Source organism: Plasmodium gallinaceum (assembly GCF_900005855.1).
Source record: "Plasmodium gallinaceum strain 8A genome assembly, contig: PGAL8A_v1_32, whole genome shotgun sequence".
Lineage (NCBI taxonomy): Eukaryota > Apicomplexa > Aconoidasida > Haemosporida > Plasmodiidae > Plasmodium > Plasmodium gallinaceum.
This window is the reverse complement of record NW_021628338.1, coordinates 174415-197060: the sequence shown is the minus strand read 5'-3', so window position 1 is coordinate 197060 and position 22646 is coordinate 174415. Positions and strand designations below refer to the sequence as shown.

General features: G+C 17.8%; 1 protein-coding gene across 1 annotated transcript, besides 2 other annotated features; it reads left to right on the top strand.

Annotated features, from left to right (window-relative positions):
- Window positions 1-938: part of a repeat region that runs on past the window's edge.
- Window positions 939-11689: 10751 nt separating this feature from the next.
- Window positions 11690-12398: a repeat region.
- Window positions 12399-16007: 3609 nt separating this feature from the next.
- PGAL8A_00042600 (hypothetical protein) lies at window positions 16008-18652 on the top strand (the record flags this gene model as incomplete). The annotated part of the gene is made up of 5 exons (XM_028674442.1): window positions 16008-16135; window positions 16188-16406; window positions 16498-16668; window positions 16754-16915; window positions 17011-18652. 5 exons carry the CDS (start codon window positions 16008-16010, stop codon window positions 18650-18652), a joined length of 2322 nt encoding a protein of 773 aa, XP_028530794.1.
- Window positions 18653-22646: the final 3994 nt, after the last annotated feature.

Below are 22646 nucleotides of genomic sequence, written 5' to 3'. Positions count from 1 at the left end.
GGAATATTTAATTAGATGAAGATAGTGAGCAATATACAGGCTCAATGTACTAAGGTATGGAATTTTTGTTTTTCACGTTTTCTTTTAGATTGAAAATCACCAGTATAGAATTTCAAAGGATAATAAAAAATATTTTTACGAAGTTAATTAAGAAAAATTACATAGTTGTGTGTGTTGATGACATCAATGTTCTTAAGAAAATAACTACAGATTTTGAATTATGGAGGGAAGTGTCTAAATTGCCTGTTGATAATAATTTAGGAATATATACAGAAAAACGTAAAATTCTTAAAATATATATTACTTAAGTCAAGTCATAGATCATAAAGTAATTAGACATTCATTAAATAAAATGAAAAAATCATTAAAACTTAGAAACCTAAATAAAAGAAGTAATGAAGATATTTTTTAAGAGCTGCTAATTTCTATATAAATCATATAAGAACTTTTCAGAATGGAATGGAATTTTAAACTAGTTTTGTTAATAACTAAAAGGAAAATGTTTTAATGGAATTTAGAATACAAAAAAATATTTTTTTAAATAAAAAAAAATGGATGAAATAATATATCTGCCATTATGAGAATCTGAAAAACAATTATTTATATTTACTAATTTTGCCAAGTCTTTGAAGCTTTAATAACTCAAATAAATAAGGATAGAAGCAATATTATGTCAATTCACTACATTTTGAAGACAATGAATGGTCTTCAATAGCAAAGGATTATAGTAAAAGAAGAATTATTAGCATTACTTATAGGTTGTGAAATATTCAATATTATATTAAGGTATCTAAAATATCCATTAAAATTGCAAGAATGTAACAGAAATATATTTAATTAATACTAGAATGTTACATAAATGAGAATTAAGAATTCTAAAATTTAATTTAAAACTTAAGCATGTTGAAGTTATTAAAATCATATTATTGATTAGATTATGATTTATTAATTAAATGTTCAATGAATTTATTAGTGTTGAACAAACAGAATAATAAAGGGACTGTAGAAAAATTTCTACTCATTTTGTTTATTATAAAACGAATTATGAATAAAATTATGAATATTTTATAAATTATATTAAATATCAACTCCGTTATTTATTATATATGTTAACTTATACAATACTCGCTTAGCATAATACCTGATGTTTTACGTTTTTAAAATCTCTCACAGGAAAAAAAAATAAAAAAAAGAAAAAAAATTATGTTTTTTTTTAAAAGAAGTTATATCTAAAAAAAACAAAAATTGAAATAAACCGTCACTTATTAACACGTTTATTTTTACGTAATTTTTTTAGTGAGTATAACATAAAGAAAAATGTAATTATTTTTTAATTAGTGTATATAAAAAAAAAATGTATTATATATATTTTTTTTTATTATTTTGTCTATAAATAGTATTATCAATCTAATTTAAATGATATATGAATAATTAAAATAAGTAAAATAATTTTTATTGGTGCATGCTAGAAAAACAAAGGAAATTTGCACATTAGATTTAATAATTATCCTCTAGTTGACTTTGCTAGTATTGAAAAAAAAAAATTAATAAGGAGGATATAGAGAAAGCCTTAATCATTTTATTTTTATTTAATTGAAATTTAATTTAAAGCATTAATTTTTATTAATTAGCATAAAATAATAATAGCATTAGTTAATTACTATTGATAATTTACACAATATTTTATGTATATCACATTTCTACCTTTCATTTTTAATCTTTCATAAGAAAAGAATTTTTTTTTTTTAAATATAATTGTAAGTACATAAAAAAAAAATAATAAAATAAATATGCATTTTTTTTTAATGTATTTCCTTTTAGAAAGGTATTTTTTTTTTTTTATTTTTAGTGCATGTATTTTTTTTTTTTGTCTATGGGTTTATGTCTTCACATTTTTTGTGTATTTTAACATATACAAATAGAAGTTTTTTTATTCATTTCATTTATTTAAATATTATTTAAAATAGGTCTATAATGCTGTTTATAGACAACATCCAAACACGTATACTAAAAAAAAAAGTAAGTACACAAGAAGTATGTACAGTGAAAAAAAAAAATACGTACACTAAAAAGAAAATACTTGCACTAAAAGTCACAAAAAAATTAATATATTATATTTTTTTTTTGTGGTTCATAACTCTGACTTAAAAATAAAAAAACTTTGATAAAAAAAAAAAAAAAAAATTTTCGTTTTTTTGGTGTATAGATGGTTTTGAATATATTTTTTTTTGTGAAAGGCTAAAAATGTAATGTTAAACATTATAGCTTATTGTGTAAATTAGCTTTGTAAATAACTTTGTAATTAATACTTGTTATTAATTAATAAAAATATATAATTTGTATAATATTTTATTTTAATTAAATAAAATAAGTAGAATTTTCTGTATATGCTTTTTATTAATTTGCTTATATAGTATTTTATTAAAAGTATTGAACAGTCAATTTAAAAATAAGGTTAATAGGATTAATATTTAATAATTTTTTGAAAATATCTAATTTATTACAGATGCATTTTTTTTAATTATAATTCAGAGACTTCGTTTTTCATAAGATAAAATTTGTTTTAATTCAAATATAAATGCTTACTTTTTTTTAGAGATGAATCAAAAAAAGAATTATAAAAATATATTATATATAGCTTTACAAAATTCGCATAATTTTCTTTAGAATTATATTTTTCTAATCTATACAAAAATAGCTACATATGTAAATTCTAATGAAATATTGAGTAAATGAAAAATTAAATAACATAGAGGAAAACGTTTTGAATGTATCAAAATAAAAAAAAAAAAAAAAAAAAAAAAAAAAAAAGAAAAAATTCAAAATATAAAAGTGCATTATATATTCATATGAGCATTAGATATATTTTATCCCGTAAAATGATTTTATTTTATTTTTAAAAAATATTTTATAATTTTTTTTTGAACTATTTAAGGAAAATTTTTGTCAAGTTAATAAAAGGATGATAACCTTTTTCAAAGTCTTATGTATACACTACTAAATGTAAAATAAGACATACTTATATTTGTCTTATATATTAATGTAAATAACAATTTAATAGTAACAGAGTCTCAATAAAAAGAAAGTGCATATTTTTAAAAGAAAAAAAATAATTCAATAACTTATTTTAATGTATAAATTTTTTTTTAAGAGAGAAATATATGATATTTTTTATAATGTTTCAAGTGAATTTTGTAGAAATTTCTTTTATATTTTGAAAAAAAAGTAAAAACAACAATTATAAAATTTCTCTTCATTATATATTAAGTATTACGCTAATGTTGTATATGAAAAAGTAAATATGATATTAATTATTAGATGAATTTTACATACATAGCGATTTTAAATGTACATAATACACAAATAAATATTCTAAGGAGAAGTATTTCAAAAAAATAATATTATGATCTGCAAATTTATTTTAATTAGTAAATGACTTTTAAAATGATAATAAAATATTGGCTTAAAGATAAGTAAAAAAATTAACATTAATTCTAAAAAAAATGTGTATATATTTTTAATAATTATGAGATCCAAGCTCGTTCAAATACTTATAGTTAAATATATAATTTTAAAAAGCTTACTAAATGATTACGAATGCATTTTTATAAATAATAAATATGAACATATATATATCACATAATTTATATAAAAATTATTTTGAGGAATTTTATTTTAATACACAATTTTTGTAGCTTAATTAAAATATGAGATAAAATTTTAAATGATATATTTTTTTTCATATATAATATTAATTTAAATGAAAAAAAATAAAGCCGTTAATTATGCAATAAAAATTATTATAAAACATGTTTATATATGCATATAAATTGAATGAAATATATTTAAAACTATTTTTTATAATTTTCTATGAAATTTCTTTTTTTTTATATCGATTTCTTCTTATACACTTGTAGTGTCTTCTGTTTTTTCTCTTGTATTATTTCTTCTACATTGCGTTTGATTATGTGTCTACAACAAAATTTAAAAAATATATTTTAATTAAAAGTTTATTTTTTTTATAGAACGATAGTGCAAATTAAAATAAACAATTAAGAAAAAAAAAAAAAAAAATCATAAATATATAAATATGAAATTTGTCTTACATCATTATTTATTTTATGGATACAAAATTTGAGTAAAACAATAAGGATAAATAGTACAATGCATACTAATATTAAAGTTAATAACGTTTTATATGAACCTGCAGATTCATCTGATGAATTATGTTTATGATTTACATGCAAGTGATGATGTGATGAAGAACTTGAACTACTAGTAACACAGTTAGATAATGAAGAATTGGTTAACATATTGTGACTTGTATTCATTTAGCTTATTTTTAAAACAAAAAAAAAAAAAAAATTTATGAAATTTTATTGTGAATTTGTTTTTTTGAATTAATTATAATATTAAATTTGTTTCTGTATAAAATTTATATTTCTAATTGAAGAAAAAACTATAATAATAATTACGGTTGATAGTGATAGAATAAAAAATAATAAAATATAAAAATATAAAAATTATCTTGAAGTGTTTCACCTAATTTTTTGTTTCCATGAGAAAAACATATATATATTAAACTTATCAATATGTTTATAAAACTTCTAAATTAAATAATAGTTATTAAATTCCTGTTAGAATAATTTTTATTTTCATTAATTCTATTTAGAAATATAAACTTCATCAAATTTTATAAAATTCAACTTTTTTTGTTTACTGCCTTATTTATTAAATATAAATTTTTAAACATTAAATAATTACCCAAGAAGACTGCATAACAATTGTAGAAATGCAATGCTTAAATATATTTCAAAAATTCTTGTTAATTTTATATTAGTATAATTTTAAATTTTGTTTATACAAATAAATAAAGGAAAAACAAAAGGAATGGAAATTTCATTTATGGAATTAAATTATTATCCTTATTTAAATTTTTTGATTACGTCCTAAGTAAATATAGAAAAGAAAAACATTAATAAAAATATAAAAAAATTATGTCATTAATGCATTTTATTTTTAATAAGCTCTTTTTAATTTTATATATATCAAATTTTTTACTTATTTATTTTTTTTTTTTAGTATTCATAACAGTATAAATTAATGTGTTACCATTAATATGTTAAACATGTTTATTCATACATATTTAGTTTAATTTTTCTTATATCTTTTTTAAATTCACAAAAATTTGTTAAAATATATTTTCTACTTTATCATTTATTCATATATATTTTAGCTTTTTTTTGATTTTTTTTTTTTAAACTCAAAAAAAAAAAATTATATTGCAAAAAGAATAATATATTGTTTCTCTATTCTACTATTTCTACTTTTTTTTAAAAGTAATTTATGCGTATATTATAAAATATACAATTATAAAAAATCATTTTTAAGTTACTAAAGAAACTTTTTTGAATACATGCAATTAATGTATACTGAGTAATTTTATTTACATTCGAATACAATTATAATTAGACACGTTAATAATTTAAAATTTAAAATTGTAAAATGACTCTAACATTAAAGATAATTTCTACGAAAAAATTATTAGTATATCAATAGACTCATTCTTTTTGTAGTATTCATTATTTTTAATTAATTATTATTATATATTTTTTTTTCCTTTAGAATTGCTTTGTTTCTTTAGCATTTTAATTTTAAATATATATTTTAGTCATCAATTTTAATTAATATACTTTGCATTACTGTTATAATTTCACTTTTAAGACAATTCAGTTATTTAAAAATTTTTTTTTATTTTAATATAATTTTATTTATCATTAAAATAAAGAAAAAATTAAAAAACACAATTACAAAAAGTATTTATTAAAACTATTAATCATTGTTATATTAAATAGAGGATTTTATTGTTGAATGTTTTTAAAATATAAGGAATATGTTCAAGTGAAAAAAAATATTTAATTGAATTGCAGAAGTAAATTTTTTTTTTTCATTTTATTGTTACTACCATTATAGTTAAAAAAAAAATTCTCTAAAAAAAAAAATAGAAATAATTTAAAAATTCACATTCATTAAACATTTCTGACATAAATTTTGTATAGTCTTATCTTTGAATATATGACAATACAAATAATAATAAAAAATGATCGATATCTTATTAAAATGAGGAATATTTTTTGTAATATATATTAACATAAAATTATTAACATTTTAATAATTACTATTGCTAATGTAAAAATACCAAAGTTTCTTTTTTATTCCTCATGGACAGATACATAATACATTTCTGAGATGCAAAATGGTATGTTTAAAAATACCATAGTAAGCTATTTATTAATTTTCTTTTTAAAGATTTTTGTATTGAACATATAAATTAATAAAGATAATGTATATATATCTTTATTTATTCTAAAAATACGATCAATGAAAATAAGTTAGCTTTATAAGATTACATTAAATAGTAGATATAAATAGCTTATTTCATATAACATTTATAATTCTTTAAATATAGATATGTTAATATTTTTATTATTAACACATTGAATATTTTATAGAGTTTATAGGACTATAAAAAGTATATTAACTTTATTTTTAGTTAAAATAAGAATGACTGTAAAATAGATTCAGCTTAATTAGTGTAAGATAAACTAGTGTAATATATATATTGAAATGTATGCATTAAAAAAAAAATGTACGCAATACCACATTTTTGGTTTGTAAATATAAAAAAAAAAATTATACAAACATATATGTATCAATGATAAATCTTTTTTTATTATTGCATTGTTATTACGTCCTAAAAAAAACATATATTTTTTTTTTTTTATGTAAGCAAATTTCAGGGTAATACGTGTAACAAAAATACACTAAAATTATGTAAAATATTAAATTTGTTTTGTAAATATTCATTTTATTTTAAAATAAATAATAAATTATAAAATATTTTATTGAAATTATAAAATTTTTTTTTTATTTATGTATGTAGATTTTACTCTATATTCTCTCTATTAACTTGACTATTCATAGAACAATAAAAATTTTTAAGTGTTCATTTAATAAAACATTTATATAATTTAATAGAAAATTACTAATTATTTTTATTGAAGTTAAAATTCCCATTATAAAAACATTTTATTATTTATAAAATAATATATATTCTCAACAAATTAATAACTCTTAAAAAATTAAGATGTTCATCAAGTAAAAAAAAAAAAATAAAATTAACTCTAAGCGCAAATACAACAATTAAAAACAATGAAAAAAAAAAATAAATATATTTTATTCTTTCTTTTTTTACAAATATATGGTTTATGGCTCTTCACATACTGTTGTAGTGTGTTAAACAGTCAAATTAATAATGATCATACAGAGTGATCTTTATTTATTTTATTTATAACAGTGTTAACTATAAATATTTATGTGCTCTTTAAATAATTAAACAGTATAATATAAAATAAACAGTTAATTTTTATATAAAACTTAAAAGCTATATTATTAATGCTATGATAAAATTTAATCATTGTTAATGTTAAAACACTTATATTATAGTTTATATAATTTTTGAAAACTATTGCTTAATATTAAAAATTTAAATACTTCAAATCTAATGATATTAGACAAAATGAAGCTATATCAATTTTTTATCCATTTGTTTATGTGTAGCAAAAATAAAAAATTCAATCTTAAAAAAAAATTACTAAGAAATACATCTGTTTTTTTTTAATATTAACTTGTATACACACCTTAAAACATGTATTTTAATATACATATCTTAATTTGCATACTTTTACACATACACTTTTGTATACGAATTTTTTTTTAACATTTTTCATGAAATAGCAAACTTTTATTCATAAATTTTTTATAATAATAAAGATTCAAATAAGTCAATAATATTCTTTACTGATTATAATACAACACATTTCCCTAGTTGTTAATTATTGCCTTGAGTACTTTGCTATATAACTATTTATATAACATTTTTTTTTTTATTAATTCTTTTATTTAAAAGGTTAATAGCACTTTATTGGTCATCTGTTGGTTTAGCATATTGGTAAATGAAGCAAATTCAAATTGTTTTATTTAAGACTTTTTAAAATTTTCTTGGAAATCTAGAAAAAGTTTATAATCCTTTTATTAACCAATAAGTATAATTTAGAAAAAAACTAAGATAATAAAATATATTTCACCAATTATGTTTTAATTTAATATTTTTATTTTTCATGATATAAAGACACTTCAATGATAAATTCATTAATTATACATATAAAAATGTAACAAAAAAACATATAAAAAAAATTACATTTCTCTAAAATAAAATGAAAAAAGAATTATTTTATGTCTGGATTTTATCCAGATTTAATAAAATAGAAACTTTCTAGGTACATATAAATACTATGTTTACATATGTATTTTCAATTTGTTGAGATTCATAGTAGAAAAATATCAACATAAAAAAACATTAGTAACCTTTTTAATCTCCATTCTGAGTCACTTTGAGAAAAGTAGAAGGCTGTTATTTTGAAAAAGCTTTTTCTTTGATATTCTATATCATATAGATGCTTTTATATATCTCATTACTTATATTTATACTTCTGAATTATCTATAAATAAATGAACGTTATTACTATTTATATATACATAAATAATTCTTGTACTTTTATGACGAAATGAAAATTACTATTTTTAGGCTTATTATTTTACTTGAATTAAGGCTTTTATTTGAATCTAATGAATATATTTTGTTTTACTATATAACAATTTAATTTCAATAGAGAATATTTGTATTTCTTTTCCTTAATAATAATAAAATAAGTTTCTTTTGTAATTATATTTAGTCTATGATTAACTCACTAAATGTTCAAAGATATACATAGCATATTTAGGAAATAATTTAATAAATAGAATATTGAATAGAATCTATTAATTCTGTTTATTATAAAAATAGTTTTGTAACAAATACAAAACTTTTATATAATTACATTGAATGACATGAAATATATAGTTTATTTCCTATAATATTTATAACTTTCTAAATAAAAATAAGATAATTAAACAGTTTATTATTTTTATTATATTAACACTTTTAAAAGAATCATTTGTCTAATTTAATTAATATTTATTATTTTTTTTACTAAAACTAAATTTTCACTATAGATACCTTTTACTATATATAAAATTATCTTTATTCTTTATGAATTTATAATATTCCATAAAATAAATACTTAAAAAAAATAAAAACAAAAATAATAATTTATCCAAAATAAATGATTAATTTTTTTCATAATCAAATTCTATTATTTATAAAAAAATATATTCTTCTAAATTGTAATAATTAAGAAAAAGAACATAAACCTTAACAAATATGTCACAGAAAAAAAAATAAAGTATTTCTTTTTATAAATACCTATACAATAATATTTTCAATTAAATTGTAGTATTTGCTTATATATACATAATATGCATCTAGGTAAGGGCATTTTAACCTTTTTGATAATAAAAATTATTAGTTGTATGTATTATTCATAACCATGCAAGCTCTAGTAAAAAAAAAGAATAAAAAATAACTATAAGTTTTTTTTTATTTCTTTTTTAGGATAAAGAGATTATAAAAAAAATAAGAATAAAATTATTTTTAGAAAATGAATTATATTAAAAAAATTTAAGAATTAATTAGATATTTTAAAAAAAAAATTTTGTACTTACATTAATAGAATTTTCATGTTTATGGAAATTATTTAAATTAATTTTGTTTTTTAATAATTAGTTATTTTTGTTAATTTATAAGAAATTGACATGAGCTTCTGCACATTAATTATAAAATTAGAAGTTAAGTATTTTTAATTAAAAATTGATAATTAATAAGGATTTAAAATTTTAATAAAAATAAGGATTTTCATTAAAGTAAATAGATATTAAATGAATTAGACTAGTAATTTATTAATTACTTATTCAATGACTTTGCTAGAGTATTGAGTTAACAAATTAATAAGGAACATATAGAGGAAACTATATTTAAAATAAAATAAAATAAAATAGGTGAAAATGATTTTTCTCTTTCAATTGATATAAAATATTAATCATATTATTTATTTATTATTTAAGTTAATTTATACAATACTTTATAATTGTAATTTTTGACATTACATTTTTAATATTTCATAGAAAACAAAAATATTTCATATTGTGAAAAAAAAAAAAATTATTTTTTTTTAAGAATAAAAATAAAAAAGCAAAACTACCATCATTTTTTTTTTAAATTTCTTTTATAAGCGAGAATCATAAACCTAAAAAAAAAAAAAATAAAAAAATATATTTTTTTTATAATTGTAAGTATTCATAAAAAAAAAAAATATAATGTAACATATATTTATTTTTTTTTATGTACGTATTTCTTTTGATACACACATTTGGATTTACATATTTCCCCTCCTCCACTAGCACTCATCATGTGCAAGTAAAAATGTTTTTATTTATTTCACTTATTTAAATATCATTTAAATTAACTCGACAATACTATTTATATACCAATAGTACGCACTTTCACTTTTTACAATGCATACACTTTGCCTTTGTTTTTGAAAACCTTAAACTAGGTAAAAGAATCTTTTGCATATTTTCATTAGACGTAAGTTTATTAGACATTTTGACCTTTTATGTCTTACTATATTTTTGGATATTGAACTAACACCATATATGAAAACCAAATGTAATACTATATTTGTAAATTTTTCCGCTTTTTAACATAGTAAGATGATTATTTAATGTACAATTTAAAGGGTACGGATAAAAGAAAATATTAATATTATTACTATAGCAGTTTATTTAATTTAATGTTTCTCACTTTTATAATGAATTGTAAAATAACATTAAATTACTAATTAATTACCATATTTATATACGATAAAATATAGCGATGGAATAAATTAAAAAGAACTAACATAATAAATTACCTAGGACATAAAAATTTTTTAATCTTATGTTCTTGTTTTTCATTGTACAAAAGTAATGCATTAGTTACTGTAAAAAAACAAAATTATTGAAGAAAAATTTAGGAATAAACATTTTATGTCTTAGTTTTATTGAGGTCTTATTTTTCATTTATTTTAAAGTACATATATGGTTTATTTACATGCTTACGTTTACCTTTTTTGTATTAATTAATAAGATATTAAGAACAGAAGATTATTAAAAATTATTTAATTTACTAATAGAATAATGCAGTTATAAGTGAATTTGCATATTAGAATAATTTTACAAAATTATAGTAATTTAATGAGAAAATATATATGTATATATATATATATATTTTTTTTGTTAGAATTTGAAGTTAATTATTTGTATCAAATTTTTATTTCTTCTCTTTTTTATTGAATATTTTTTAATGATTTTAATACCATGTTATAAAGAAAATACTCATATTTAACAAAGACGTATATTTTATAATACAAGAAAAGTAAATTTAGTAGGTATATTTATATATAAAATTGTTATATAAAGTAGTATATGTATAGAATATCTAAAGATTTTAGTTACATATTTATTTTAAAATCCCCTTAATTTTTTTTTTTTATCATTTCCAAATTATACTATTAACCTTAAAAATGAAATGTATTATTCATATTAAATTATTTTATTAATATATATATATATATATTATTTTCATTACTATGTTTATGAATATTAAAAAGAATATTTATACATATTATTTATATCATTGAAATTCACGTATTGGTTAATAAAAGGCTTCATTAACCTTTTTGGCTATAAAAGAACTAGCTATGTGGAGAATACATAGTTAGTTGTGCTAACTAAAAAAAAAAAAAAAAAAAAAAAATTATTGGAATTTTTTTTTTGAGAAATGTTTCTTTCGAAAAAGATAAAGATAAAAAAAAAAAAATAAAAAAAGATTTAATTTTTTTTTTTTTAGAGAGAGAAGAGAATCGGAGAGAGAGATTTTTTTTACAAAAGATAAGGATATTTTTGTAAAGTGTTTAATTTGCATAATATTTATATTTTGAATTTGTGAGAGAAAATTTTATACGTATGAAGATAAAATTTTCACGTAATTAATATGCATATAATTTATTTGCATTTTTAATAAGTATTTGTGTTTTGTTAATTCAATAGCAATATAAAATGATTGCTGAATATAACTCATAATAAATAAACTAATAATTATAGTCAATTAATAGTTAATGTTAAATAAGTGTTTAAATTTTTAATAAAAATAAGGATTTATTTATTAAAATAAATAAATACCTTTTGAAATAAAAGGATGATGAACGAAGTAGTTTATGATTAAAGATCATTCGTTCAAAGCATATAAAAATATACATAAGTATAAGAAAGTCGTAGAGTCATCTCTACATGCTCTTTATTAATTGGTTTGTTCAGTACTCTAGCAAAGTCTCCGAACGCCCAGTTAATAAATCACGTATGTACTAACATAAATTCTTTTAACATGTTATTACACTATGTATATACAAATACATTATTTGCACTTAATCAATAAAAATTATTATAAACCTTTTTAATTATTCAACAGGAAAAAATCTAATTGTACTAAAAATTTTGTTGTGTATGAAAGATATTTGAGAGAATGCTTTAATTGCCCAATTTAAAGGAATTATATGAATTTTAAAAAGTAAGCACACTAAAAAAAATTTTATTATATATTATTTTTTTTTACAATTATTTTATTTTAGAAAGTAGTATTATATATAAGTATATAAGAAAATGATGATTTTTTTTTGAGAATTATTTTATTAATAATGATGAAAAGAAATAACATTTTATAACTTAAATTTTTGTAAAATACGAAATATATATATATTATATTATTCATTTATTTTAAATATTAAATATTTAAGTTTTAATAAAAATTACTAAATATTGTTATCAAATTATATAAACATATTTTAGGTTATTGTATTGAGAATAATAAAATGTTTAGTTAAAATAATTTCAATTAAATATTATATATACAATATAAAATAAATTTTTTATTTCATATAACATTGTACATATTTGAAGATTACATATATAATCTATAATAATTAATTTTTCAATAGATAGAATTAAAGAAGTCTACATCTTTATTAATTTGATTATTCAGCATAGTATAAAAATCATTAAAAAGTTAATAATTCAATATTGAATAACCTTGATTTATATTACATTGAGTACATATTTTATATATATTATCTAATTTAGAAAGTCATATATATGTACATTATATATATAAGTTCATAAATAATATTTTTATAAATATTTTATTCTTAATTATGTAATTAATGTGAACATTGATAAAAAAAACTTATATTTTTAGAATATCATTTATGAAACCTTGTGTATAATGCTTAAATGATCAAATATACTATTATTCTTATACTGTTTGTAAGGTACTTTTCTTTATTATTAGTTAATATTTTACATAACGAATATTTTTTTATTATAAATAAATAAAATTTTATCATATATTGTTATTCGCTTTATCAAACTTTATTAATTGCATTGAATAATTAGAATATATATGGTATTTATAAAACCACTTAAAAACAAAAATTAACTTTTAATAAATTACATGCCTAAGAATAGCATGCAACTATATGAAGTAATATAGAGTATAGTATGTTAGTATTTTTATTATATATGCAGTTATAACATGATAAGTATTTTATAAGAAATATTCATATTAATAAATTTAGAAAAAATTAATACATAATTGTATATTTTAAGTTAAAGAAAAGTAAGGAAAAAATATGAAATAAGTGAATTTCAATATTTATAAATTTATAATAACAAAATTTAAAATTTATTATTTATTTTATTTTATTTTATTTTTAATTTCTACATTTTATATGCCTTAATATTCACCTATTTACCTACAATTAAAAGAGGATAAATCACAAGAAATAAATTTAACGATAATAATGCATTTTTTTTTTCTTTTTGATAATTTACCAATGTAGAAAGTATATCTAACATCTATAGTTTAAAGAATCCTAGATATAATTCACTGATTAATATTTTTGTTGTACATCAATGAATATTTTTTTTGAGGCCAAAGATATTACATTATTTTTATCCGAATCCAGCAAAGAATTATTTTAAATAAAAATTTTTTAATACCTCCTTTCAACTATAGTTTTTTCCTATTTTTTTTTTAAAAATTATAGTACTTTAATGTTGTAAAAAATTAACTCTCTTTGAAATAATAAAAAAATTTTAAATGGACATCAAGTTAAAAGGATTGTTTTAAACACCCATGATTAGATGAAATGTGTCAAAAAATATTTTAGAATATTAAACCATTAAACTATTAGATTTGTTAAAAATATAGTAATATAGCATATTAACTGTCAATCACGAATATATTTTAACATAAATAATAAAAATGGCTTCTTTCCTAGTAGCTTATAAATCTCGTAAATACATAAATAAAAATGGTTCTTTTTCAATTATTACATAAAAATAGCAAATGCAATAAAAAAAATGGTTCTCTTCTAGTAATGCATAAAATATTAAATGTTTTAATAATTGCTTTTTTATAAATTAAAAATAAAAATCATAAACTATGTTACTTAAGTCATATATAGAACCAATAAATTATGAAATGGTTTTAACAATTTACTCTTTTAAATGAATTTTCAGAGAAAACATTAATTTATGAAATTAACTAATTTTGGTAATACCATTAATAAAGGGAGTTGTTTTATTGAGGCAAATTTCATTTTTTTTACCTTCTTTAAGTAATGTAAAGAAAATTACCATTTCTATTTGTAATAAAGTTTTTTGAGTAAAAATATACGTTAAATGAAACATATTTTTTGTAATAAAAGAAAACACAAAAGTTATCTGAAAAAAATAATCAGAATTTAACGCCTTTTATTTGATAATATATTGAATTAAAATTATTTAATTGTTATTTTTATGTAAATATAAAAGTAATTAAAAAGATAATTAAATAAATGGATAAATAAAAAATAAACAAATAAATAAAGTAATGCTTTATTCTTGACTTCATATGTTACATATTTTTACACACAATTATTTAATTTTATTATTTATTAGAAGTAAAATAATTAACGTTTTATATGAGTTGCATGAATTAAGTATTAATTAATTTTTTTATTTAGATAAAATTTCTAAAACTAAAAGAAAAATAATAAAATATAAAAAATTATAAATTTTAAAGTAAGAAGATTTATAAATTGAAGAATGTTTATATGAAAAAAAAATAAATTATTCATTTAAAATATTATTTTATAAAAAGAGTTGTATTTAAGCAATGAACACATATTAATTCTATTTAAAGCAAAAAATAAAAAAAGTAGGAACGTTGTTAAGATGAATTTATTTTATTTTATATAATTGATAATATTCATGCACAGAATATAACATAGATTTGTTAATACATAAATTCGAATAATTAAATTTCATTTGAATATTTATTATTTTATAATATGTTTTGAAAGTTAATTATAATTTCGAAAGAACATACAGAAACATTTAATGTTTATTAATATGAATATTCATATAAGAATATTAAAAACTCTACATATTTTGATATACTGTTAAATTAAAAATACAGTATTTTATATTTAAAAATATAAATAACATACAAAAGACTTAAATATATTTATTATTTTTAGTTGTACCGAATACAAAGAAAAAGATTTTTACTAGTCTTTTGATAAAACTTTATTATATGAAAATAATGATATAATGAATTTTATTAAATAAACAAAGATGAATTTACTATTTATAATTCTTTACTTGATTCCATTGAAAGGAATATTTCAAATATTTAAAATAAATAGTATTTATTACTTGATTTACTTTTTTTTACAATTTTTCATGATAGCTAACACTTCTATCTCAGGAAATCATAAGAAAGATAAACCCCTCGGTTTAAACATAAATGTGTACATATTTTTTTTTAGATATTTATGCAGATAAATATTTTTACTTCAAATAATATATATGTATAACTTTTTTCTATTTTTAGTCATGATTCTCCTACAATTTCGTGTAATGAACAACCTATGTTATGTGATATGAGAACAAGAATTGAAACGCATAAAAAAGAATTTAAACCGAAAATTCTTTCTTTTGATTCAGAATATTTTTTTGAAGATTCTCAAAATTCCCCCCTTGATTCACCTACAGAATTGTATTTATTTTATTTTATTTTATTTTTACAAGTTAAACTTTTTTTCATAAAGTTACATTTTACATACATATTTAATTTTAAGATCAAATTTAGGCGTTAATAGTAATGATTATCGACAAAACATAAACATTTCATCTAATGAAGATAATGAAGAAAATACAGAATATAATATGATAAAAGAGAAGACCTGCAAAGAGAAAAGCGAAGAAGATATGAATCATGAGGGTAGTAAAAATACTGCTAGTTGCAGCAGTAGTCCAAAATATATTATGTATAAATATAAACATATTTAATTCTATTCTAGACCTCAGTTATTTGTTATTTTAATTAAATATTTTGCTTTTAATTTTTCATATTTTTAGTTACGATATAAATTTCGATATTGATAAATCAAACGATGAGGTACCAAATAAAATAGTAGAAGATATTAATAATTATCTAATAGAAAATGTAGAGGCTTATGCAAAAGAAGATACTGATGAGGAAAGCCAATTTTTTATAGAAAATTTTTCCTTTGATTTATTTCAAAATATGTATATATATATTTTTTATATTTTAACTTGTAAAATATTTTTGTGTATATATTTTAAATGTAATTTTTATTTTTCTTATTTTTAGTTTCGATTTAAATAATACCAGTTCTGAAGAAAAAATTTTGAAATCTTCAGTAGCGGAAAATTCCGAAGAAAATAAAACTTTAGATGAATTTGAAGATATTCATCTTGATTTGCTAGAACCTTATGACGTTTTAAAAAATCCTATTGAATCACTTATACATATGTATCCATTTTTTTTTTCTTTGGGAATATTTATAAATAAAATATATTGTTTTAATTAAATAATATATATTAATTTATATTTTATTTTATTTTTAGTTATGGTTTAGATGAATGTGATGATGATCAATCAAGTACAGATAATTCAGAGAAAAGAACAGTCCCAGAGGATATCAGACAAAGATCAAATGAAACTAAATCTGTTAAAGGATATGGTAGTGGAAAAAAAATTAGTAAAAAAGATACGAAAACTTCAAGTTATAAATCCAAGAAAAAAGAAACAGATGATTATGATAGTGAAGATCTTAAATGTTTTTTAAAAATAATTTCCCATGATATTTCTGTACGGGAGTTAGACCATATTTCAAGTGAAACATTTCAAAATATACATGATATATTAAATTCTATAAAAAGTAATTATAATAAAATCATAAGTGAAATTAATGGAAGCATGCAATCTTTAGCAATACTTGCAGATGAAGAATTGAAAAATATTGATTTGAAAGCTTTACAAGAAATGGAAAATTGTTATAACCGTCTACCTAAGTATGTAGATAAATCGTTACTAGATTTATACTATCATATTATATTATCTAAAAATAATACATACCATATAACTCGTAATAAAGCAGAAATAGTTACAAGTATTAAGAAAGCTTTAGTCCTTTGGGAAAAATTATTAAAGCAACTTGATTTCGCACAGGAAATTACTAGAACCTTAGCAAATATTATAGATAATTTTACATACACTAAAATTTTTTTTAGTATTTCAATATTTTCAGAAAATTTAAATTGTTTTTCAGTTCTTTTTGAAGAAATGGAAAATTTAATAGAGAGTATTTCTAAATCAGTTAATGATGGATTTTCATCACATAATAAAACTAAAATAGAAATTGCTAAAAAATCTTTATATGATGTTAACAGAAAAACTCGTGAAATTTACAAGAAAAGCTCAAGTAGTTGTTTGAATATGCTTAGAATGATGGATTTTTCAGGAAATGATAATAATATATTATTAGAATTTATTTTTAATAATATATATGAAGAAAATGAGAAAAGCAAAAAAATTATAGAAAGTATTATGGAAAAATATGAAGATAAAAACACAATAAAAATGGTTCATAATTTTTTTTCAAAGGAAAGAGAAAGAATTTTAAAATATAAAAATTATTCTTCTACCCTTTTTTGTCCAAGTGTTAGTAGAGAAAGTATGAATAAAAAATCTTTACATGACATAATAAACAACCCTTGTACATCAAAAATATTGCAATCATTATATCAACAATTAAGAGAGTTAATGGGAATATCAATTATTCGTAAGCAAGCAGATAGTATTTTAATGATATTAAATTCATTGAATGATATAAATTTGGAAATGAGTCATTATGTTAGACCAAAAACGGGAACAATAACAGAAAATATAAGTTGGTTAAATTTATATTCAAAAATACAAATACAAAAAGATAAATTTGAAGAAGTTAAATTAAATATGAAACATTTATCTTATTTTAAATCTTTAAGAAAAAATATATTAGATGTCAGTGAAGCAATAACACAAGGAAAAAGTCAATTAAAATTAACCCATTGTTCTTTTAATCCGATTGTACGTGCAATTCAGGATGATGAATCTAATGCAATAGGTCTTAATGGGAGAAGAAAAATTCAGAATTATCATATTTTGTTCTCCCTTTTTTACATGAAAAAAATTTTGGAATTGTGCAATATAAGAGAGATTTCCTAATACTGTATTATATATATGTGTATACATAAATAGAAATAAAAATAGCTTATATATAAATTTCTTTTGAAAAAGAAATAAATATACAATTTTTATATATAAAAATTCTTAAAAATACTGATAGTTTAGAAATAAAATAAGTCTTTCTCTTTTTTTAAAGAATATACTTATATTAGATTGACGATACACTATTCATTAAATATAAAAAAGGAAGAATTTTATCATAGGTGTATAAACAAAAAGAAAAGAAAAAAAAATGTCATCAAGAATCTTGTTTGTAAAAATAATTATGAGAAAAATATTCTCCTATTAAGATATTATTTAAAGTAATTTAAAAAAATATAGCTTTTTTAATTTATTTATAAAAATACCCATTATATATAAAATATAGTTTAATAAAAATATTTTATTCAAATAAATCTTATGTTTTTAATGTATTATATTATGACTGAATCCCTATGATAATTATATATAAAAACGATTGTAGTTTCATGAACATTGTAAAAAAAAAAAAAAAAAAAACGAACAGATCTGTATAAATATTTATAATATACATAATTATGTGCTATAAAGAATAAAAATGAATAATATTTTTTACATATATAGATTTTTAAAAATGAAATATCTTTTTTTCACTCTTTTTAGATAGAGTTAAATTATTACATTATACATTTAAATATAGATAATACAAATATTTATATAAATTAATAGTATAAATTATTATTATTTTTATTTTTTTAAAATTAATAAATTTAGTCTATACATAATTTTAATATATGAAATTTATTTAATGAATTTTTTTTTACTAGTTTATCATAAAGAAACTTCAACATAAGATAATATAAACATATGTCTAATGAAATAGAAGAAATTAAAAGAAAATAAAAAAAATAAATGGAATAGATAATGTATAAATTTTTTTTCAATTCCTAATAATTAAGTCTAAAATTATTTTCCCCCTTTTTTTATGATATTGCTTTAATGAATGTAAACAAAAAGAGAATTTTGTTTTTTTATATAAATTATTTAAAGATATGAAAAATAAAAAAGTTTAATTTAGAGTTTATACCTTAGATATATTAATTTAATATACATTTTATCTTTATATAATTTTTTTTTCATTTTTTTTTTTTTTAAAATATTTATATTAAAAATTCTACTTTATTTCATTTGTAAAAAACTTATTTTATAGCTTTTTCTTATGGAAATATAAGAGCGAAAACGTTGCAATATTGCCTTTTTTTACTATAATCATTAAAATATGATAGATTCAAGGTAAAGTAAAAACATAAATTTTGAAGTTAATTAAAACCACAATCGATGTTAAAATAAAAATAAATAAATAAATATAATATAATATATATATATATATATATTGAAGTTATGAACTATGGATTCACTTACATTTATGGTGCATTTATGAATTATATAATTTAGAAGTATTATTAAAATAATTACAAACCTACCGTATTGTAATGAAAGGAAAATTGAATACGTGAAAATAATATAAATAAATCAACTTTTTTTTGAAGTATTGCTAGAAAACATTCATTTTAATATATATAATATTTATGAAATATATTAAAAATTATAATTTACTTGAAAATGTGCTCCCATTATATTATTTAGATCTTAAGTAAGAAAAAACATATGATTTAAATAACAAAATATTACAATATATTATAAAAAATATTTTACAAATAATACATGAAAAAAAAAAAAAGAAAATCAATATTTTTAAAATAAATGTCCATAAAACTAATAGAACATTTATTTTATTCTTCATCTTTGTATATTTTGTGCGTTCACATCTGCATCCCTATTAATTGCGTTTTTAATATTGTCTCTTATATATCTTTATTTTACATATTTATAATTGACTCTGATTATTTTAAGATATGATAAATTTGATTATAGGACCTTTAAAAACTCTTCAAATTTTCTTTAACCTCTTCATTTATTCTTATTTTGATTCTCTTACCCTGTTACTAAGTTTTTATCCTAGATAATTCTCTTGAAATAATTCCTTTTATTAACGTGTCAATTGCTAATTAATCAACCAATTGCTTCTTTAATTATAATAGAAAAATTTTAATTCTCCGTTGTTACCTTTTTTTTACTTATGTTTTATCTTCAGAGTTTTGATTCCACTTGTAAGAAATGTTCAAGATAGTGTGAATAGAAAGTAAATAAAACACAAATTAAAAGTAAAAAGTTTTAAAAAAAATTTTCATTTAATTTTTATTAGGTTTCAATTTAAAAGAAAAAGTTGAAAATGAAAATAACATGTAAATTTTTGAACCAATTTTACTTTATAAGAACAATAAAGTTCCTAAATTAATATAGAAAAAAGTTTAATGTTGTTTTATTATCTGAACAATGACTTTACTAGTATTAAACGAATAAATCATTGGAGAAATACAAAAAAAATTATACTTATTTTTTAAAATAAAATATTACTCAAATTATTTAATCTAATTAATATTAAATTTTAACTTAAATGATTATTATAAATTAAGCACAATACTCTAAAAAAAATTACATATGACATCTCTACCAAAAAAAAAAAATGTTATACATACAAAAAAATTACATATATGTAAAAAGAGCTTGTTAGTGTACTAATTTGGAGTTACACATTTTCTTTCCATATTCAGCATGAGCACAAAAAATATTTATTATTTATTTAAATACTATTTAAAATAGGTTGATAATACTACTTATAGGGCACATATTATTAAAAATGGTGGAAGTATTTATTTTTATTTTTGTAAATAAGATTTTTAAAGTTCGTTAACTTTAATACCTTTCGATATTTTCTAGTAGTATTTAAGATAATGTTATATTATATATTTATTCATTATATATATTAGGCATAAAGTGTTATTTTATTAGTAAAAAATCATTTTTAATTTTAAGAATTATGATTTATTGTGTTATAAATCTAATTAACTGAAAGTAGCCTTTTCAAATTATTAAGTAAAATAAACAATAATAAGGAAGGTTATAGAGATTTATATAAAAATATATCATAGAAAGACTTGATAAGATATATTAAAAAATTATTTTTAAATTATGCATTAAATTTTTTGTAAAAAGTTTATAAATTTTTTAAACTAATTAATTAAAAGTTCTCTATTTATATGCTGAATATTAAATAATATACATTAAACTATAAAAATTAGAAAAATAAAAAGTTATTTATATACTAAAAGAGAAAATTATAAAAAATATTACTATTAAAAAAATTATAAAGGGGAATGTTTTTTTTTAATGGTTATTATGTGTTTAAATAATGAAAAGGATATTCTAAAAATATGTACTCTATTCAATTTACATAGTATTTTTTTTTTTATTTTTTTTTTTTTTATCGATATATTACTTTATTCTCTCATGATTTTTCGTGTGAATAAGTGCTTCAAAAAATAGTTTGAAACGTTTAGTTTAATAAAATAAGGATTTATGAAATGTTTTAACAAAATTATACAAAATTTTATAAAAAGAAAATGTAGGTAGAAAAAAAAAGAAGAGTTTGTATCATTATACTACTGTATATAATCCATTGTTCTATTTTGTCTTTTTAGATATTAAGATACTTATTTTTTATTTATACCCCTTATCGTGTGTACATAATTCGAGATCATTTCACTGTATATACATACAACTGTTTTAATTTATTTTTTCATTTTCATTTTTTTAATTTATTATGTTATTTATCTATTTTTATTCATTCTCTTTAAATTTTTTTATATGAATTTTTATGTATAAATGAATAAAAATAGTCTCGTCCTTATATATATTATTTTAAAATTATTTAAATATTTAAAATTTTATTAAATATATAAAATTTTATTTCATCGTATACTAATATCTGCATTTATTATTTTTTTTTTTTAAGTGAAAATATAACTTCAAGTTATGTATCACAAAATATAAAATTCATTTTTTTCATATTTTTAAAATTACATATTTAAAATAAAAAGAAATGGATAATTTT